We start from the raw sequence: 21805 nt of genomic DNA on the forward strand, positions 1-21805 counted from the left end.
TAAGTATCAGTTTTATACTGGACTGTGTAGTCAAGTCTTAATGGTCTGTTTAGAATAACCTGATATAAACACCATTAAGTGTTGTATAACAATTGCAAGCTTTACTTGGTGGAGTAAATATAGATCATCTGAAAGTATGTGTCAACATGAGTGCATTTAAACAAGTTTTCTAAAAAACAATCATGCTTATCTTAATGATGTTAAAAAAAAAAAAATCGTCATAATGTCTCTATGTATAAATTAAGTGTATGAATTCTGTAAGAAATGAAATACCAGGTAAATGTTCAAACCCCATTAGAGATGGAGCTGAACTTCAGGATCATTTGTTGGAAGAAAGTCTCTGACCACTGGGAAGTCAGGATCTCTCATTCCTGATGGAGGTCGCTCTCCACATTGATCACAGAATGAAATTCGCTGACATTTAGTAAATCAGGATCTGTCATTCCCAATGGAGGTCACACTCTAGCCTACAGTGTAGTTCATGTAAGCTAAATGTCAGTGACTAGCACATGGAAAATGTATTGATGGTAACTGATGTTTGTGCTAATGTTTGAAACAGGTAGAAAATATTATGAAATTGAGCGATGTGTGCAAAAGTCGATGTCATAATGCAATAGTAAAGTCCTTTTGTTATATTCTAGTTCCACTTCGAACAAGACAGCGCAGTATTCCATATACAAGACAAGGATGCAGCTGATGCAGTCCGTGCTCAGAGTCAAAGACACACACTGCCAAATGGATTCAAGGTAGATATATTTTATTGAACGTTAGTAGTATAGGTATTATATTTTATTCCTAATTGTGATGTTATTGTAACATTTTCTCATTGGAGCAGTTGTTAATTATGAAGCATTCAAAATGCAGGCCCTATAAGTCTTTTTTTGTTGAAAATTGTGAACATATTTGTTGTTGTTTACAGATGATTATTATTGTGAAGCCTTCGTCTCCTCCAACTAACTACATTGACAAAGGCACAGTAGAAAAACTAAAGGTACAAAGTTGTGTATATTTTAAAAACTTTATTTATCAGAACGAGAGAAATTAACATGTTAATGTAAATTTAAAAAGGCGAAAAAAAATGATGATAGCTCTTTACCCACAATTAGTTTCCACTGTCTATAGTGAGCTAGTGAATCAGTTGTTGACATGTAGAACCAGCAATTTCAGCATGTAGCTATACTGGCTGTAGCTGTAGCTATACTGGCTGTAGCTATATTGGCTGTAGCTGTAGCTATACTGGCTGTAGCTATAGCTATACTGGCTGTAGCTATACTGGCTGTTGCTGTAGCTATACTGGCTGTAGCTATACTGGCTTTAGCTGTAGCTATACTGGCTGTAGCTGGAGCTATACTGGCTGTAGCTATACTGGCTGTAGCTGTAGCTATATTGGCTGTAGCTATACTGGCTGTAGCTATACTGGCTTTAGCTGTAGCTATACTGGCTGTAGCTGGAGCTATACTGGCTGTAGCTATACTGGCTGTAGCTATACTGGCTTTAGCTGTAGCTATACTGGCTGTAGCTGGAGCTATACTGGCTGTAGCTATACTGGCTGTAGCTGTAGCTATTCTGGCTATAGCTATACTGGCTGTAGCTGTAGCTCTACTGGCTGTAGCTATACTGGCTGTAGCTGTAGCTGTAGCTATACTGGCTGTAGCTACATGTATGCTCAAAATGTGCAACAACGTGTCTGTAATAGGTTACGTTCATCGTAGAGGGGATTGAGCAGCAAAAACACATTCACAGATGTCAAGACAGTTTTTGGAAAAAAGTAAATTGTTAATGTAATTTTTTTTTAAATATACCAGCATAAGTATTCACATCCATGTGTGTTGCTAAGAATATTAACAAATCTTAAATAAATATTTAAGTGTTGAAAGATTCAATTGTTATATTGTGAAAACTATAAGATATATCTACATTATTATAACTATCTGTTTATGTTACCAGGCGGCCATGAGTCGGAGATATGACTCCAGTGCTAAGCTGTTGGACCTCAGTAACCTGTACCAGGACTCCGGTAATGTATTAATACCACCAAATTACAAACATTTTCTGTGATGGAAATTATTTCAGGAACAAATCTTTCCAAAAGTGTTTTACAATTTTCATTGACAAAATATGAAATATACCTTTGTGACGGAACACATTGTCACCACAAGATGATGCACTTTGTTCACTATTAACTCATTCAACCCTGAAATTTCATAATGAATTATTCCACTCTTTGAATTGGAGGAGTTCAAATGTGTCTTCAGGGGTGAATGAGTTAAAGACCCTTTTGCTAGGGCTATGGTTGAAATTAGAGGTCAATGTTCAAGTGATAAAATGTGTCTTCTGGATTATAAAAGATTGTAACTATATATGGAACATTATAATATTTATCATCTGTAACCAGTAGATTAAGATAAACAAAATCTGTGACATCAGTAGATAATAAATGTCACATCAGTTCTTATGTTTGTCAGAATCACATCTTCTTAACTTCAGGACTAAATGAAGTCCTAAATGATAGGACTAAATGAAGTCCTAAATGTCAGGACTAAATGAAGTCCTAAATGTCAGGATTAAATGAAGTCTTAAATGTCCCTGACATGTCCACATATACCGTAATAATGCATCAGTTTGTGCCTTAAAATCAGTAGTCCATACATGCAATGTTTGCAAATCATTCTTGGTGTATGGTGTTAAGTTTTGGGACCTTAAGACTGAACCACATGATACACGACAGGGCAATGACAAAACTTTGAATTGTATTGTGGTGAAGTGTTGTTGAGTTGTGAATACATTGTGATGAAGCTTTCGTGTGGTATGGATTGTGATATATGTTGTTGAGTTGTGAATACATTTTGATGAAGCTTTCGTGTTGTAGGGATTGTGATATATGGTGTTGAGTTGTGAATACCCCCCGATGAAGCTTTCGTGTGGTATGGATTGTGATATATGTCGTTGGGTTGTGAATACATTATGATGGAGCTTTTGTATTGTATGGGTTGTGATATATGTTGTTCAGTTGTGAATACATTGTGATGAAACTTTCGTGTTGTATGGATTGTTGTGAATACATTATGATGAATCTTTCGTGTTGAAGGGATTGTGATATATGGTGTTGAGTTGTGAATACCCCCCGATGAAGCTTTCGTGTGGTATGGATTGTGATATATGCTGTTGAGTTGTGAATACATTGTGATGAAGCTTTCGTGTTGTATGGATTGTGGTATATGTTGTTGAGTTGTGAATACATTATGATGAAGCTTTTGTATTGTATGGATTGTGGTATATGTTGTTGAGTTGTGAATACATTGTGATGAAGCTTTCGAGTTGTATAGATTGTGATATATTTTGTTGAGTTATGAATACATTGTGATGAAGCTTTAGTGTTGTATGGATTGTGATATATGTTGTTGGGTTGTGCATACATTGTGATGAAGCTTTCGTGTTGTATAGGTTGTGATATATTTTGTTGAGTTATGAATACATTGTTGATGAAGCTTTCGTGTTGTAGGGATTGTGATTTATGTTGTTGAGTTGTGAATACATTGTGATGAAGCTTTCGTGTTGTAGGGATTGTGATTTATGTTGTTGAGTTGTGAATACATTGTGATGAAGCTTTCGTGTTGTTTGGATTGTGATATATGTTGTTGGGTTGTGAATACATTATGATGGAGCTTTCGTGTTGTATGGATTGTGATATATGTTAATGAGTTGTGAATACATTGTGATGAAGTTTTCGTGTTGTATGGATTGTGATATATGTTAATGAGTTGTGAATACAGTGTGATGAAGCTTTCGCGTTGTATGGATTGTGATATATGTTGTTGAGTTGTGAATACACTGTGATGAAGCTTTCGTGTTGTATGGATTGTTGTGAATACATTATGATGAAGCTTTCGTGTTGTAGGGATTGTGATTTATGTTGTTGAGTTGTGAATACATTGTGATGAAGCTTTCGTGTTGTGTAGATTGTGATATATTTTGTTGAGTTATGAATACATTGTTGATGAAGCTTTCGTGTTGTAGGGATTGTGATTTATGTTGTTGAGTTGTGAATACATTGTGATGAAGCTTTCGAGTTGTATAGATTGTGATATATTTTGTTGAGTTATGAATACATTGTGATGAAGCTTTAGTGTTGTATGGATTGTGATATATGTTGTTGGGCTTCTTTTTCAGAAATGTCTCAGGAAAATTTACACCTGCCCCTCAGTCGACAGAATGTTATGATGATATATGTTAATGAGTTGTGAATACATTGTGATGAAGCTTACGTGTTGTATGGATTGTGATATATGTTGTTGAGTTGTGAATACACTGTGATGAAGCTTTCGTGTTGTATGGATTGTTGTGAATACATTATGATGAAGCTTTCGTGTTGTATGGATTGTGAGATATGTTGTTGAGTTGTGAATACATTGTGATGAAGCTTTCGTGTTGTGTAGATTGTGATATATTTTGTTGAGTTATGAATACATTGTGATGAAGCTTTAGTGTTGTATGGATTGTGATATATGTTGTTGGGTTGTGCATACATTGTGATGAAGCTTTCGTGTTGTATAGATTGTGATATATTTTGATGAGTTATGAATACATTGTGATGAAGCTTTCGTGTTGTTTGGATTGTGATATATGTTGTTGGGTTGTGAATAGATTGTGATGAAGCTTTCGTGTTGTATAGATTGTGATATATGTTGTTGGGTTTCTTTTTCAGAAATGTCTCAGGAAACTTTACACCTGCCCCTCAGTCGACAGAATGTTATGATGATATATGTTAATGAGTTGTGAATACATTGTGATGAAGTTTTCGTGTTGTATGGATTGTGATATATGTTGTTGAGTTGTGAATACACTGTGATGAAGCTTTCGTGTTGTATGGATTGTGGTATATGTTGTTGAGTTGTGAATACATTGTGATGAAGCTTTCGTGTTGTTTGGATTGTGATATATGTTGTTGGGTTGTGAATACATTGTGATGAAGCTTTCGTGTTGTATAGATTGTGATATATTTTGTTGAGTTATGAATACATTGTGATGAAGCTTTCGTGTTGTATGGATTGTGATATATGTTGTTGGGTTTCTTTTTCAGAAATGTCTCAGGAAAATTTACACCTGCCCCTCAGTCGACAGAATGTTATGACACAAGTGGTCACAATTATAGAAGAGAATATTCCAGAGGTAAGAGCTGTTAGTCTTGGAAAATTTAGCAATGACAATGTTTATTTCTAAAACACCTTGCTGTATCCTGACACACATATAGATATCCGTAGGTGTATAATTAAAGGCACCTGTGTAACTAAATCACTGACTATATGCTACAACATGTACTGACAAGCTGCTAGCTTTATATTTAAAGTTCGAAAATGACAACTGTTCAGGTTCATAGATACATACCTGACAAAGGCTACCAAATGGTTATTGTGCAGGATTGATGTAAGACATTCCAAGCTCCAAAAAATCTGAAAGTTGACAAGCAAAACCTGAGACCCAGGACAGGAATACCCCTTATTATTTATCTCGATGTCAGCATCAAATATAAAAATGTGCTATAACTATTTATTACTTTGCCAGTGAAATATCAGATTCTATCAACTTGATAAAACTGATATCTTTCACACTGTGAAAAAACCACTTTTTAGTATTGACCAATCATAACGGTATCTTCTATTCGCTGCATTCAAAGGCAACAATATTTTGTTCAGAATCAAATGAAGCGACGGTAGAATAAGTGGTTGTTTTGGTAAATTTTTGGTACACAAACTTAAGTATTTACATATATATACCAGTAATGACATTTTTATAAGCAACCATACCAGAAAATAGCAGAAAATATCGAAATTGCGTTGAGAATCCCATTCAAAATGGCACGCAGCCTTGTTGTCAAGCGAGACGTCATTAGCATATGGCGCTAATAATTATGCTTCTGATTCCTGCCCTTTTTTAATGCATTACATTTTTCATGTTTTATGCTTTAAAAATGTAATAAATAGAACATATGAAAACTACAGTATAGGCTATAATAATTCACTGACTTTTAAATTTCATTGTATGTTTTCAGTTGGAGGGAATTGATGTCAGCAATAATCGACTGATATCATTGGAACATCTGGCGAAATTGACAAAGATTTGTCCAAATATTGTCAGAGTCAACCTTGGCAAGAATAGTGTAAGGAAATATTTTGTTGTCTCATCAAAAACAAGTTCATTTGATTAAATTACTATTTACAGTTTATGGAGTCACATGCTACTGTTTTATCTCTTGGTTTAAAATCCAATGGAAATGGCTCATTTGGTATCATTTTCTTTTGCAATACAGTAAAATTGATCTATATGCATGGGTAAATATTGCATTGGTAAGAAAAAAACCCAGACTTTATATATTAAATATCTGCATGTCATTTGTATAGCATGTATATATATATGCACACAGTTACAGCATAATTTACCTTTATACCTACAGGTGCGCTATCTGGATGAACTGGACAAAATCAAAGATTGGAAAGTCGTGGAGCTGGTGCTGGACGGGAATGAGCTCTGTGATAAGTTTGAAGACCAAGCTGCATATGTTAGGTAATAGCTGACCCAGACACTGATGACCGGGGCTCGCTTGACCGGGGCATGCTTGGTCTCTGGAGGCTGTTGGTAAGGTAGTGTGGTCAGGTGGCGTAGCTCCTGGCGCGGATAGTTATGGATGGTCAGAGCTTGCACTGACCGATGCAAGATGTAGGTGATGTAGATTAAATTTGATGGTCAAAGGTGGGAAGGAATTGCCACTGCATAGAAGTAGATGTATTTAAAGAATCCCCACTAATACAGTTACCAAACCAGAGAAATTAATGATAATTTTAGTATACTTGTTCTTAGCAAAGCATAAATCTGGTAAGAAATTGAAGTTTTAATTGGTATATATCATTTTCTACATGCATGCTTAATTAAGCTGTTCTCTGCCACTGATTCAATATTTTGCAAATACATGAAGAGTTCTACATTTGTGAGGCACTAAACCAAATTGTTGTCATGTGTTGACAAGGATTGAAATATTACAGATTGAAATATATGAGTTTATAAATATACAAGATTTAAAAAATTCTGTGTAGTTAAAATGCAAATTATGTTAAAGTTGGTTTTAGATCGTGTTTTCTTTAAACAGTCATTATTGTCTGGTATCGTGTGAACACATGCACAACTATAGGTATTCTGTAGATGAAACCATATTCATGTCAAACTATGTGGAGGAAATGCCAAAAGTATCAAGTTGAATTTGTTTGATGTAAATGAACAAGCAAAGATGCATGTAAATATCTGTGCAGGGTAAGAGTTAAGTATTTGCTATTACCAAGGGAGGGGGTGATAGACTTACCTACATGGCTGTATGTTGTGAGAATATCTTTCTGATTCAATCACACTGCTTTGAAATCAAATCTGATTGGAGTGGAGACCTTATTCGTTCAAGTCGATCAACATTTTCAATTAGAGTGGAAAAAGGAGAGCTGTGTTTAGATTATAATGAGGATTTGAAATTTTGGTTTAAAAAAAGTAAGATCAAATGCAGTTACTTTTGCAAACCAGAATTTTTAATAGATTTATTTAAAAGATTACATTGGTTACATTTCAAACATTATCTAAACAATGGAGGCACATGATAAAGTGTTTATTATATCACAGCCATAATATTGATATCTTTCATATGGTTTCATTTTCATTTAGGCCCCATGCGTATAGCATATTCTTAAATCAATATGACATCAGCTTTGATCAGGATAAAATATGTGCTAATTCTACATTGTCATTTTTCTGGCATTTCTTGCAGCATCCATTGTCATTCCTTGCGACATCAGTTGCCTTTCTTTTCAATTACTTTTACAAATATGGTTGTCATTCCACTTGATTAAAATTGTTATTTCTTTTGATCAGTTGCCTTTCCTTGCAATTATGGTTTAATTTCTTTTGCACTCTGAACAGTTGTCTAATAACTGTTGTCTTTTCTTGCTAGCAATAACATGGATATATTTTGATCTATACTGTTTTATATAATCTATTATCTATGCCTGACAGAGGTCACCGTGGCCTTCTTTACACCACAGTAGTGTGTTCTGCCTGTCGAAAGTCTTTGTGTATGCAAAACTCTTGAATATTTTTAAAGTTACCTTTACCAGCTATAGTAACAGACAGTTGAGCTATAGAAATTTGTGTTTAATCTCTAAAAAAGATCATTTTCTTTAAAATCATTCCTCTGCCACCTATTACTAATCTGTTCAAACTGCCCCTTATTCATCAGATATTTTGTTTAATCAAAAGGAAATGTATTTATTTGACTGATTTGGGTGATTGAAAATTATGAAACAATTTCAACTGAAAGAACTACTACACTGTTGGTAAATGATAAGTATCAAATAATATCTTCTTTCAAGAAAACAAAAAAAATGAATGTGTTACATCACAGGTACCACACATTTACAATTGACTTATTTTGGTAAAAACAAGTTGGTAAAAACTTCACTATGAAAAAAACAGTAAGGTTTTATATTTATATTGAAACAAATATAAAGCTGAAGAACGGTGTGTTTTGAGTGTGTATCAAGTTGGAGAATATTGTAGACATACTACAATTGCCAGAGATATCTAATGTAGTGATATATCTCAGAAAAACAGAAGTGAACATTCTTACTACTGAAATTTGACAGTCAAGACAGAATGTTTACATCAGATTCTCTGCTTATCTTTCTTATATTCAAATCGAAGTAAACATAGTGTTCTAAAATGATGTTTTATTCATTTATTCATATTTGTTCTTAGATTTAACATGTATGAATTGTTGTGCTTGTACTACTAGTATTCTCCAGCTTGGTGATCCCTCAGCAAGGAGTTATCTCCCTTTAATGAGAAGGCTCTTGTGAGAATGGAGGTGCCTTGTGACACAGGTCTGTTGCCGATGACGGGTAAGATCTTCCAAAGGGAGGCAACCTAGGACAGGGGCAGCTGGCACTCGGCTTCACAGCAGCAGTTTGGCCATATGTTGACCATGAAAACCATGGCTACATGGCAGAGCTATTCAGAGTTCCTGACCCAGTACTTAAGCACTCTTTCTCTTAGGAGTTAGCAGTACATTACACTTATAGACGTCTGCTTTTCCTTCATCATAGACTATTTAGGAGACTGTTTTGCCTTTTGTTACTGAGCAGTGTATTGCTCTTGAACCAGTATTGTCTAGATTGTTATGTTTCCTGTAGGTAGATGATATTCTATTGGATCTGTGATTAGTGTTTTAGGAATCTCTCAATATCAGTCATTAGTTAGTTAGACCTGGTTATAGTGATAGGGGCCAGATTGGTCAATCATCAATAGTTTAATCACACACATATAGCTTTAACTCCTTAGGATCCCCTTTACAGAAATATCAGGCTTCAGTATTAGATCAGGAAGAAATAATTCAAACTGAAAACTGCTTGGATTTACTGCTGTCGATAATGAACCCTCCAGAGAGCAAACTTCTCAGAAACAGTGATGTATAACACACTGTAGATATACCTTGGTACCACACAATATGTTTTTTTGTCACTGTTGAACAAACTCATTTTAAATAGTCCATATACATTTCCTATTGATTATTCAAAATTCATGTTTTCAAAAACCCTTGTTTGCAATTTCAATTTCCATTTTCAGAAAATCTTTAATATGCTAATCTCTTGTGGTCTCTTTCTCATGTGGCACAATCTGATGTCCAGCTTCTTTGTTGCACTGATACTTAGTAAAGTTTACTGTATCTATCCCTGTGATAAGTTTACTATATCTAGCCCTATTTGTCTTGGTTTCTCTGCTATATTATGTTGGATGGTCATCCTTGGCTGCCTTCCTTCTTCTTGATATAGCCTATCGATACAACTAGGCATTTCCAGCAAGTTATTAGAGAGTTATAAATAGGTATTTCCAGTGAAAATACTAGCAAATTAAAAAAGTTTGTCTTGTCATAGAATGATAAAAATAGAAATACACTGAAAAAATCTAACATCATTTTCACAAACCCTTTCCCACAAAAAAATAAAAGATGTGTGCCTCCCTTGTTTTGTGTAATCATATCTTGTTCACTAAAACATTTCATCAAGATGTTTACCTCTAGATGGTAACTTGTGGAGGTTTATCGCTAGCTGTCAGCATCAAGATGTTTACCCCTAGATGGTAACTTGTAGAGGTTTATCTCTAGAGGTTTCAACAAATACTGTATTGCCTTTGATTTGAAAAGTTCAAACTTTCAGAGTTTTATTTCTGGAACAAATTTCTGTGGTTTAAATTTCATGCTACACAGATAATTATGACATGTGTTCCCAACTTCTTCTATATTAGAAAGGCAACACATTCATTTTTTTCTGTATTTTTTCTGACTGTGAATATAGCAGAAATGAAATCTCCACAAATATAAGGGCTGTCCAGCATTCAGGTTTGGTTTCAGGTTTGGCTTAATTAAAATAATTTTCCTTAATAATAATATCATGTTTGGATGGATTCAAATGTGACACAACACTTACAGTGCAAAAGGATTATTAAACCTTTCACCCCTCTGTAACTTAAAGTAGATTCTACCATGCATTAATCTGGACGAGTCCATTATAGTCTACAGTGGTGAAAGGGTTAAGGTCAATTTTTATTTTACATCCAAAAATGAATACAAACTCGGTCAGATTGAAAGTAAACATTGAACATGGCTTACCTAGTTAGACCTTATAACCTGCTAGTGGCCTTTCTTGACTGTTGCCTTGTACAGATATTATGTGAATTTTATTATGTGTGAAGTATTTCTTTGTAACGTTTGATGGTATATTCAAGTATAATTACAGAAATACTTTTTGGAATTGTCCAAAAGTAGAAATAAACTGAATGCAGTTAGCAAATAGAAAAACTCCATCTCTTTTGGCTCCTAAAAGATAAAACGTTCGCATTAATCAATTTTGTCTCCTAAACTGGACCAGTGTTTCGTAATGGGTTTAGTTTCATCTTCAAAATGTCACAAGGGTTTTGCATGATGAAATTCGGCATTTGTTGATCTGGAGACAAGTACTGTACAGACTCCGTATTCTCATTAGGTTTACATATACAAAACTCTTTATTCAAATATCTGAAACTTTTAACTTCTGAACTTTTTATCAGGGTTTTCAGTTTACCCTTGAATTTTATCAATTTCAGAAATCAAATAAACCTTTCCCTGAATTCTTATGGGTCAAACATTTCCATAGGGAGTCAAAAACATATTCTCAAGGGTCTTCTGAAAGCCCTGAGTTAGCTCTTCACTTGTTTTGTTTTGACAAAAGAAAAAACCCAGTTGCAAAACAAGGTATTTTTCCCCACAATTGATTGCTTTGTCCATCAAAGAGAATACATTTGTCCATTATACCGATAGATTTTATGTTGCAGTGCTGTACGGAAGAAATTTCCAAAGGTTATGAAGTTGGTAAGAGTTTAATCTTTTCTGTAATATATCCAGTTGAGTAGGATCTTGTTTTGTGATTTTGGTAAAATTTTCTTGAGCTCCGCTAGTCAAAGCAATGATTAAAATAAATAACTATTTATAACATATTGCGATGGTTTTCAGTTTTAGGGACACAAGATGAGTTTGTTTATTACATTCCAAACAATTCTAACGAAGTTGTTTGTGAAATGAGGATGGACTTAGTGGTATGATGGTGTTTTTTAGTGGACCTTGAAAATGCTTTTATGTTAAGACATGTATCAACATTTACTCTGAAAATGTTAAATGCATTAAGATGTAGACAAAGTGCTTGTTCCACTTTAAAACACTGTCAATGTACTGCAAATTGACTTACAAATATTTTAGTTGTAAAAAGAAGCTCCTATTAAGATTAAATGATTTAAATGATAGTGAATTGTTCATTGTTTTAAGATACTTCTAGTAATAAAAATCTTTGATATCTTTTTATACGGCCGTCAAATTTGACAGGAGTATTATGGTATGGGTTCATCCGTCCATCCGTACGGCATCAACTTTTGTTTGTCCATCAATCTCCTCCTACATTTTTCTTTGAAACATAATCATGATATGAAGTTGTGTCTCCCTTAACAGAATTTGGATTCAACAATTTTTGAAAAAGTTATTGCCATTTGTTCATTTCAGTATTTGATTTTTGTCCGGCAATTTCCTCCTACATTTTTCAACGGATCTCTTTGAAACTTGGTATACATTATCATTATGATATGAAGTTGTGTTTCACTTAAAAGAACTTTGATTCAACAATTTTTGCAAAAGTTATTGCCTTTTGTTCATTTCAGTATTTGATTTTTTATCCGGAGATTTTTTATAACATGTCAGCTAACCACTCTTAGAATGATGCAGATCTTATTTCAATGTAAGAAAGTATATAACACTTTATGGCATTCGACGGGCGTATATTGTTCCGCCCCGCGGTACTCTTGTTGATAGAATGATGATACATGGTATTACTAGATGATTGCAAATTATTATGAATAGTTTGGGTGGCAATTCAGCATTGGTACTCCCAGTACTGGATATGTATTTGACACTTATCTTGAGGGATTATTAACATACTTGAATTGTCATTTTAATAGGATGGACATGACCTTCCACCCCCGATAACCTTTGACCTTGAGACAAGTACAGATTTACCTGTCACTAAAGTAAGTGCGACATTGTATTATGTAATTGCTTGATGTATATCATATATTCAGTTCAGGATATCGATTTGACTGAAGATTGATGAATATTATAAATCTATTAATCTGCCTTGCATGTGTAGTAATTTATGATAATCTAAATGCACTTTGAAAACAAGAGGCCCAGAGGGCCTATATCGCTCACCTGAATATAATTAAAGTAATTGGTATGAAGTAAAGATATAGCACTCCATGGTAGGTGCTGTAAGTACATATGAAATTTCAGAAAGATCCATCCAGTACTTGAGATATAAAGAACAAACTTCAAACAGAGCCCCACCTCTATGCCCCTACGGGGTCATACCCACCAATTATACAAAATTGAGTCACCGTCACCCAAGGATGCTCCACACTAAATAAGGATAAAATCAGAGAAGGATTTAAAGGTTTTACCTCTATTTCTCCTATTGGGCCCCGCCCTTCTGCCCCCCTCGGAGACCACACCTACTGCTAATACAAAATTGAGTCCCTTTGCCCCAAGGACGCTCCAGACTAAATTAGGATAAAATCCTGTAATCCCTATGGTAGAAGAGGATTTTAAAGGTTTTACCTCTATATTCCCTATTGGGCCCCGCATCTGTGAGATTTATGTCTATTTCCCCTATTTGGCCCCACCCCTCAGGTCCCAGGGGGGCCACACCCACCATTTATACAAAATTGGTTCCCCTTTACCCAAGGGTGTTCCACACCAAATATGGACCAAATCCTTTCATTCCTACAGAAGAATAAGGATTTTAAAGAATAATTTGCTATGTTTCCCCTATTGGGCTCCGCCCATCAGGCCCCTGGGGAGCCAGACCCATGGTTCATAAAAAATTGGATCCCCACTACTCAAGGGTGCTCCACACTAAATATGGACCAAATCCTTTCATTCTTACAGAAGAAGAAGAATTTTAAAGAATAATTTGCTATGTTTCCTCTACTGGGCTCCGCCCATCAGGCCCCTGGGGAGCCAGACCCATGGTTTATACAGAATTGGTTCCCCACTACCCAAGGGTGCTCCACACCAAGTATGGACCAAATCCTTTCATTCCTACAGAAGAAGGTTTTCAAGAATTTGCTATATTTCCCCTATTGGGCCCCACTCCTCAGCCCCCAGGAGGGCCAGACCCACGATTTATACAAACTTTGTTCCCCTTCCCCCAAGGATGCTTCGACCAAATATGGACTAAATCCTTTCATTCCTACAGAAGAAGATGGATTTTAAAGAATAATTTGCTGTGTTTCCCCTATTGGGCGCCGCCCATCAGGCCCCTGGGGAGCCAGACCAACCATTTATATAAACTTTCTTCCCCTTCCCCCAAGGATGCTTCTGACCAAATATGAAACAAATCCTTTCATTTCTACAGAAGAAGAATGATTTTAAAGAAGAATTTGCTATATTTCCTCTATTTGGCCCTGCCCCTCAGGCCCCTGGGGGGCCAGACCCACCATTTATACAAAATTAGTTCTTCTTCACCCAAGGATGCTCCACACCAAATTTTGTTAAAATCCGCTCAGTGGTTCATGACTAGTAGTGTAAAGTTGACGGCACTGGACGCCGAACGCTGCGGTATGGCATAAGCTCACCTGGTCCGAAGAAAATGTTGGATCTTTTGTAAAATTTAGCAGGATTATGATATATGATATTTGATACTTTATGTCAGTGGTGGCTCCAGGCATTCGTACATTCAATGATTCATATACATTTTGCTAACTGTACTTTTACTTCTTGCTGTGCAGGGAAGCTTTTTCTTGAATACAGAGATCCAGGACATTTTGGTGAAATTCCTAAAGGAGTTTTTTACGATATATGACTCTGACAATCGTCAGTCATTAACAGCTGCCTACCAGGAAGAGGTAAGTTAATTGAGAAGAGCACCGTGACCATTTTGAACTGACACATTTTAAGCTGGATTAAAGAATGTAACATTAGAAATATCAAATGAATTCTTTTATCTCAATAGAAAATAATGTTATGCCAGGGTATTAAAATGTATTGAATACAGTCCAACTTCATTATTAGCTCACCTGGCCTGAAGGGCCAAGCATATGGCATGGTGCGGCAGCCGTCATCCGTCTGTCTGGCGTCAACTTTTTACTTTAAACAACTTCTTCTCAATAACCAAGAGGCCCAGGGTGATGATATTTGGCATGTAGCATGCTGGGATGAAGGGCTACCAATTTTGTTCAGATGAATGACCTTGACCCACTTCCAAGGTCACAGGGGTCAGATGTCTTAAAATCTTCAAACGACTTCTCCTCAATAACCGAAAGGCCCAGGGTACTGATAGTGTGCGTGTAGCATGCTGGGATGAAGGGCTACAAAGTTTATTAAAATGTATGACCTTGACCAATTTTCAAGGTCACTGGGGTGAGATATCTTAAAATCTTCAAACGACTTCACCTCAATAACCAAAAGGCCCAGGGTACTGATAGTGGGCCCGTAGCATGCTGGGATGAAGGGCTACCAAGTTTGCTCAAATGAATGTTCTTGACCCACTTTCAACCTTATGTCCTTGTTCGACATTCAAGGTCACAGGTGTCATGTGTTTAAATCTTTTAATAGGTTCTTCTGAATCAAACGCTGATATTCTGCCTGTTGCTGTATTTAAGTCCACTTTTAAGATTACAAGTGTGAAATTAATACCAGGTGAGCGATGCAGGCCCATTGGGCTCCTCGTTAATTATAGTTAAGTCATTGTAAACATAAAAAGTCCAACTTCCTGATGTATCCTGTTTTAAAATCTATAAAGGTAAACTACCTTGGAATCATCACGTTGACTAAGATGACAATGAAGTTTTTATTTTGTTTATAACAACTTTTGTTGTGAGTTAAGAGTTGTTTATTTTGAACAAATTGAAAACTTACTCCCAACTTAAGAAAGGATTTAATTGTTTCATATTTTTAGCATATTCTACAGATGTCTTTTGTAAAGGTATAATATTTATTTTTTCAGGCCATCTTTTCCTTGTCAGCTTCCAAAAATAATTCTACAGACCACTGGTGAGTAAATTAAGACTTAAAAGTGCTATACTTACCAACTGTTGTAACTTATTGTGATAGACCACTGGTTTTTCTGGCTCAATTTATACAAATAACAAAAGTCTAATAGCACAAATATAATAAAAAAAAGTCTTAATAGCACAAATATTATAACAAAAGTCTAATAGCACAAATATAATAACAAAAGTCTAATAGCACAAATATTATAACAAAAGTCTAATAGCACAAATAATATAAGAAAAGTCTAATAGCACAAATATTATAAGAAAAGTTTAATAGCACAAATGTTATAAGAAAGTTTAATAGCACAAATATTATAACAAAAGTCCAATAGCACAAATGTTATAAGAAAAGTCTAATAGCACAAATATCATAAGAAAAGTCTTATAGCACAAATGTTAAAAGAAAAATCTAATAGCACAAATATTATAAGAAAAGTATAATAGCACAAATATTATAAGAAAAGTTTAATAGCACAAATGTTATTAGAAAAGTCTAATAGCACAAATATTATAAGAAAAGTCTAATAGCACAAATGTTATAAGAAAAGTCTAATAGCACAAATTTTAAAACTTATGACAAAAGTCTAATAGCACAAATATTATTGGAAAACAAGCTAAAATGAAATCTGTTTATTTCATTTTACATAATGTTCATCTAGTATTTCAACCATGGTGCGTGCGGTCCTGTTTAAATTTTCAGCTGTTTTAACCAAAACAAATTAATTTGACTGGGTGGTTGCATTCGGGTATACATATTGTCGTCATCCTGTAAACCTTACATATTTGTATGATTGCAGAGACTGATAAAACCACGGTGTTTTAATCGAGTATATAACGACATTACAATATGAAGTAACTAGTAACAAAAATGTCCTAATAACCTATATTTTCACCAGTAAAACAATCTATTCCATTCTTATTACATGACTTTCTTTTGTAACAGGCAAGCAGGTTTGCAGATATACTTTCCTGAAAGCAGAAATTTGCTGCGGAAATCACGAGACCCAAGTAAGAAAGTGCTGAGTTTTAATGAATCTTTGAGACAGAAATTAATTGAGCAGAATGATTTGTTGAAGTTGCTATTGCCTATGTGATTTAATAATGAACCAAATTTCTAATCAAGTGGAATAACAATATCAGTCTATTGTGTGATTGTGTCTGAACCTGTAAATAAAGTTAGTTTTCATGAACTCTCATTTTTCACACTTTTTCTTCAAAACCCGTTTTTTCTCGTTAAGTAATCAAAAACAGGTACACATCATTTGAAATCAATATTCATGAGATTTTTAATCAAATTCTACTCTCTTTTTAAATTCATGTGAAAATATATATTTTGATTGGCCTGTGAATAATACTTTAATGCAATATTTTCAAAAAAGCTTAACTTTGGTACAATGTATACTTCCATTTTCTCCAGGTCAGAAGCAACGAGTATTGATGCGAGGAAAACTGAACGTCGTATCTAAGCTGTGCCTGCTACCAAAGACTACACATGACTACAACTCGTTTGTGGTGGATGTTGACCATGCCTCTGTAAGTTTAAACAATGTAGGCTTGCCAGGTCCAGATCTTACCTGGTGGGGCAACACTGCAACCTTTTGGCCAGCCTTTATCCCATTTGTCCAATGCCTTTTTTCAAAAAATTTAATCATCTAAAAATTACAGAGGTATTTGTGAATTTCTTGCCTAAAGATTGTGAGAAAGTTTTGAGCCATATACAGGTATATGTGATTGATTTACTTACAGTTCATATGTTTTCAAGCACAAAATTTGTTTTGAACTGCAGGTTTAAGTCAGACTTTGAGAAAAAGGGGTATCTTTTTGCAATACTTTACTGTGTCAAAGTGTTATCATACATATACTTGCATTATATTCTATGGACTAGATTCCAACTGAAACAATATTTTATCTACAAGCGTGATTTAAACTCATAACATATCATTTTCAAGAGGGGTTATTTTCTGTTAAGAATAACCACATTTCCATATTGGCTTCCAGTTTGCTGTCAGTTCTTAAAATCAGTGTAAGGGCTGTTCCAAAATTAACTATAGGGGAGGGGTGGGAGACACTGTTTTAGAGATCCCACCACCCATAAAATAATAAAAGTTATTTAATATAAGGAAAGGAAGCTAGGTTGTATCCCCATAACCCATAATGTATTAATACCGGTGCCTCGTCCATACAATAAATGATGGAATAGCCCTAAGGAAAATAAATTATCTAGTTATTTATTATTGAAATTACAAAGTAACTGAAAAAAAATATATTGTGTTTTCAGCAAACCCTCCTCAGCTTCACAGTGACAGGGGTATTCAAGGAATGTAAGTGAATGATGTGTTGTTCAAGAATGAAACTCAAAGGATGAACAAAATCAGAATTGAATATCTGCTAATTCGTTGATTTTAATTTGTCTTTCCTTAAGTGAGGTAAAATGAAATCAGCTTATTATTTTCATTCAACAGATTAAATTCACACATATGTTCATTGTTTGCTTTAATATGAATATTAAAAAAGAATTCAGGTGTTACAAAGTGAATTTCTTGGTAATGTATCATTTTAAAGATTTAACATCTGGTTGTTGATGTACAAATGAAGGGACCTACTATTAAATATATACTTAATGTTTTCTTTCAAATTCCTATTGAAAGTTTATCTGTGACACACTTTTTAGTTAGATAACTAAGATTGATAAGATTGATTTGGTTGATGTTGTAGCTGAGGAACGCTCTGATCGACAGCCTGTGAGGGCGTTCAGTCGACGGTTTATAGCCCTCCCCAGAGGTCAGGGGTAAGTGAGATTTTAATTTACTTAGCAGTAAACAGGAGGGTCTTGTTTATTACCTAATGTTTGTCATTGAATGTTCAGAACCAAGGATTATCCAACATTTTTAGACTCTGGTATGAGCAAAGTTTAGCACTGAAAAACACTTTCATATCCAGATTGACATAAGACCAAATCGTGTTGACAAGTTATTAATTTAGAGCAGATCATTATTCATTGCAATCAATGAAGATTATTTTAAATCCTTAATTTAGTAAAAACTAGTGAAGTGTTTCTGTAGTTTTCATGGAAAAGTTTTGCTTCTTTCTCTAAAATTATCTTGAAATAGGACAAGAGGCCCAATGGGCCTGCATCACTCACCTGGTATTAATCTCACACTTGTAATCTTAATAGTGGACTAAATAACAGCTACAGGCAGAATATCAGTGTTTGATTCAGAAGAACCTATTAAAAGATTTAAACATATGACGCCTGTGACCTTGAATGTCGAACAAGGACATTAAGTTGAAAGTTGGTCAAGGTCATTCATTCGAACAAACTAGGAAGCCCTTCATCCCAGCATGCTACAGGCCCAATATCAGTACTCTGGGCCTTTTGGTTATTGAGAAGAAGTCGTTTGAAGATTTTAAGACATTTGGCCCCTGTGACATTGGAAGTGGGTCAAGGTCATTCATTTGAACAAACTTGGTAGCCCTTCATCCCAGCATGCTACTGGCCAAATATCATCAGCCTGGGCCTCTTGGTTATTGAGAAGAAGTTGTTAAAAGTAAAAAGTTGACGCCGGACAGCCGCCGGACGCCGCACCATGCCATAAGCTCACTTGGCCCTTTGGGCCAGGTGAGCTAAAAAATTGTCATGGAAATGCTTCATACATTATTTGTCTTCCTTGACAGTATGGTGATCGCGAATGACATGTTGATGGTGACAAATGCTTCCCCCAGCCAAGCACAGGTAAGTTGTTACAAGCTGCCAACAAACTGTCCTCTAGTATAATGATTCTATCTAGATTAGACGGAAAGAGATCTTCAAGAAATAGTGCCAATCAATAGTTCTATGTGTATGATATTTTCTTATGTGAAACAAGGGAACTCATGAGGAAGCTTTTGGAGTATTTTCTCAGCAACATCAGGAGAATGTTAAGTATACAAGCAGAAGCTACCCAATTCTAGATTTTGACCATTGACCATGTTAATCTAATGAAGAGTAGGTGTCTTGTCATAATTCATTTCATTTCATCAATTTTCATTCAAGATGGTATATGTCATAATTCCTGCCTTTAATGGTTACAAAAAGATAAGTAAATAAGGGGTAATGATATATAGCAGGTGAGAGATTCAGAAATGGTTTCATAAATGATTTTCAGGCCGCCTTCAAGAACCCCGCCCCGACTCCCTCATCGAGTCCTGTGCCTGACACGACTCCTGCTGCCCCCTTTCACCAGGCAGGGCCTAGCCTTACCCCTGAGCAGCAACAGATGGTCCAGACCTTTTCTGCACAGTCACAGATGAATTTGGATTTTTCAGCCAAGTAAGTGAACAATCATGATACGACTTCATATTCTGTCAGTTCTTGTCATACACCACCAAAATCCATATCATATAATTTGAATTAATCTTAAATTTTTCACCAAGTCTAACTTCTTATTATCCAGGAATTTACTCATATTGGTATTTATTGGCTCACCTGGCCCGAAGGGCCATGTGAGCTTATGCCGTACTGCGGCGTCCGTCGTTCGTCCGTCAACTTTTTCTTTTGAACGACTTCTGAAGAAGAACTGTAGGACCTAGGGTCATGATATTTGGTCAGTAGGTACCTGGGATGGAGTGCTATAAAGTTTCCTCATTAAAATGACCTTGACCTACTTTCAAGGTCACAGCGGTCAAATATGTTAAACATTTCAAACAACAATATCCTAAGAACCATATGAACTAGAGTTATGATACTTGGGTATTTTATGTAAACCAGCAGTGCATTTTTTTTTCAGTTACAGTTATGAGGTCAAAGGTCAGCTATAAATGCTAGTCGGGGGTCAAATGTCAACTTTGGTTAAAAGCTTTAACAGTCTTCTTCTCAAGTTCCATAAGGCCCAGGGTCATGATATTTGGCCAGTAAGTACCTGGGATGTGGTGCTATAAAGTTTCCTCATTAAAAAGACCTAGACCTGCTTTGAAGGTCACAGGGGTCAAATATGTTAAAAATTTCAAACAACAATATCCTAAGAACCATTTGAACTAGAGTCATAATACTTGGGTATGTTATGTAGACCAGCAGTTCGAATATTTTTCTAGTTACAATTATGAGGTCAAAGGTCAACTATAAATGCTAGTCGGGGGTCAAATGTCAAATTTGGTTAAAAGCTTTAACAATCTCCTTCTCAAGTTCCATTAGGCCCAGGGTCATGATATTTAGCCAGTAGGTACCTAGGATGGAGTGCTATAAAGTTTCCTCATTAAAATTACCTTGATCTACTTTCAAGGTCACAGGGGTCAAATATGTTAAAAACTTCAAACAACAATATCCTAAGAACCATTTGGACTAGTCAAGATACTTAGGTTTGTTATGTAGACCAGCTGTGTGAATTGTTTTCTTCATTACAGTAATGAGGTCAAAGATCAACTTTAAGTGCATATCGGGATTCAAATGTCAACTTGGGTTGAAAGCTTTAAAATTAAAATTTTAAGTTTCAAACAACAGTATCTTCAGAACCGTCAGAACCGTTTAAGAGATGTTAAAATGTCTTGTGTTCTAGTTACCAAACGGTCTAAAGTTACCTATATGTCAGTTGCATGTAACAAAAGAAACAGGTGAGCGATACAGGCCCTCTGGGCCTCTTGTTTAATATAAATTCTCATCAGAATTCATTTATAAACTAGGAAACATATTTGTGTCTTTAATAGTGTTCTATTATTGTTCTGTGACATACTTATCATTCTGTGATGAACCTACCGAGCTAGTTTTTAGGTCACCTGAGACAAAGTCTCAAGTGACCTATATTGCGATCGCCTTTTGTCCGTCGTCGTCCGTCGTGCACCCGTAAACAATTAACCTTTTCGACTTCTTCTCCAAAACCCCTGAACCAATTTCAATGAAATTTTGCAGGGACCTTCCATGGACAAAGGTCAACAAAATTAGTGGCCGGTTTAGTCCCAAGCCCCCAGGGGCCTGAGGGACAGGGCCAAAAAGGGTAAAATTTACTAAAATTTCAAAAATCTTCTTCTCAAGACCCAGATATAGTAGAATCAAATACTCTTCATAGATGGAAGGGTCTTAAGGTGCTTTACCAAAATTGTGAATTTCATGACCCTGGGGTCTCACGTTTCCCCCTGGGGAGGGGGTAAACTTTACTATAGTTTATATAGGGAA

The 21805-nt window shown here is 35.4% G+C and overlaps 1 protein-coding gene across 1 annotated transcript in view; it reads left to right on the forward strand.

Annotated features, from left to right (window-relative positions):
• LOC110464295 (nuclear RNA export factor 1-like) overlaps positions 1-21805 on the forward strand; it is a 48194-nt gene that overhangs the window by 21619 nt on the left and 4770 nt on the right. The window contains exons 7-22 of the mRNA XM_021519432.1: positions 642-746; positions 920-991; positions 1948-2017; positions 5081-5169; positions 6050-6157; positions 6452-6561; positions 11398-11434; positions 12568-12636; positions 14395-14511; positions 15612-15658; positions 16604-16668; positions 17078-17193; positions 17939-17981; positions 18376-18448; positions 19336-19393; positions 19806-19969. Of these exons, the coding sequence (XP_021375107.1) occupies positions 642-746; positions 920-991; positions 1948-2017; positions 5081-5169; positions 6050-6157; positions 6452-6561; positions 11398-11434; positions 12568-12636; positions 14395-14511; positions 15612-15658; positions 16604-16668; positions 17078-17193; positions 17939-17981; positions 18376-18448; positions 19336-19393; positions 19806-19969 (1343 nt within the window). The remainder of the gene's footprint in view (positions 1-641; positions 747-919; positions 992-1947; positions 2018-5080; positions 5170-6049; positions 6158-6451; positions 6562-11397; positions 11435-12567; positions 12637-14394; positions 14512-15611; positions 15659-16603; positions 16669-17077; positions 17194-17938; positions 17982-18375; positions 18449-19335; positions 19394-19805; positions 19970-21805) is intronic.

The sequence above is a fragment of the Mizuhopecten yessoensis genome, unplaced genomic scaffold (genome assembly GCF_002113885.1).
Source record: "Mizuhopecten yessoensis strain PY_sf001 unplaced genomic scaffold, ASM211388v2 scaffold10981, whole genome shotgun sequence".
Classification (NCBI taxonomy): domain Eukaryota; kingdom Metazoa; phylum Mollusca; class Bivalvia; order Pectinida; family Pectinidae; genus Mizuhopecten; species Mizuhopecten yessoensis.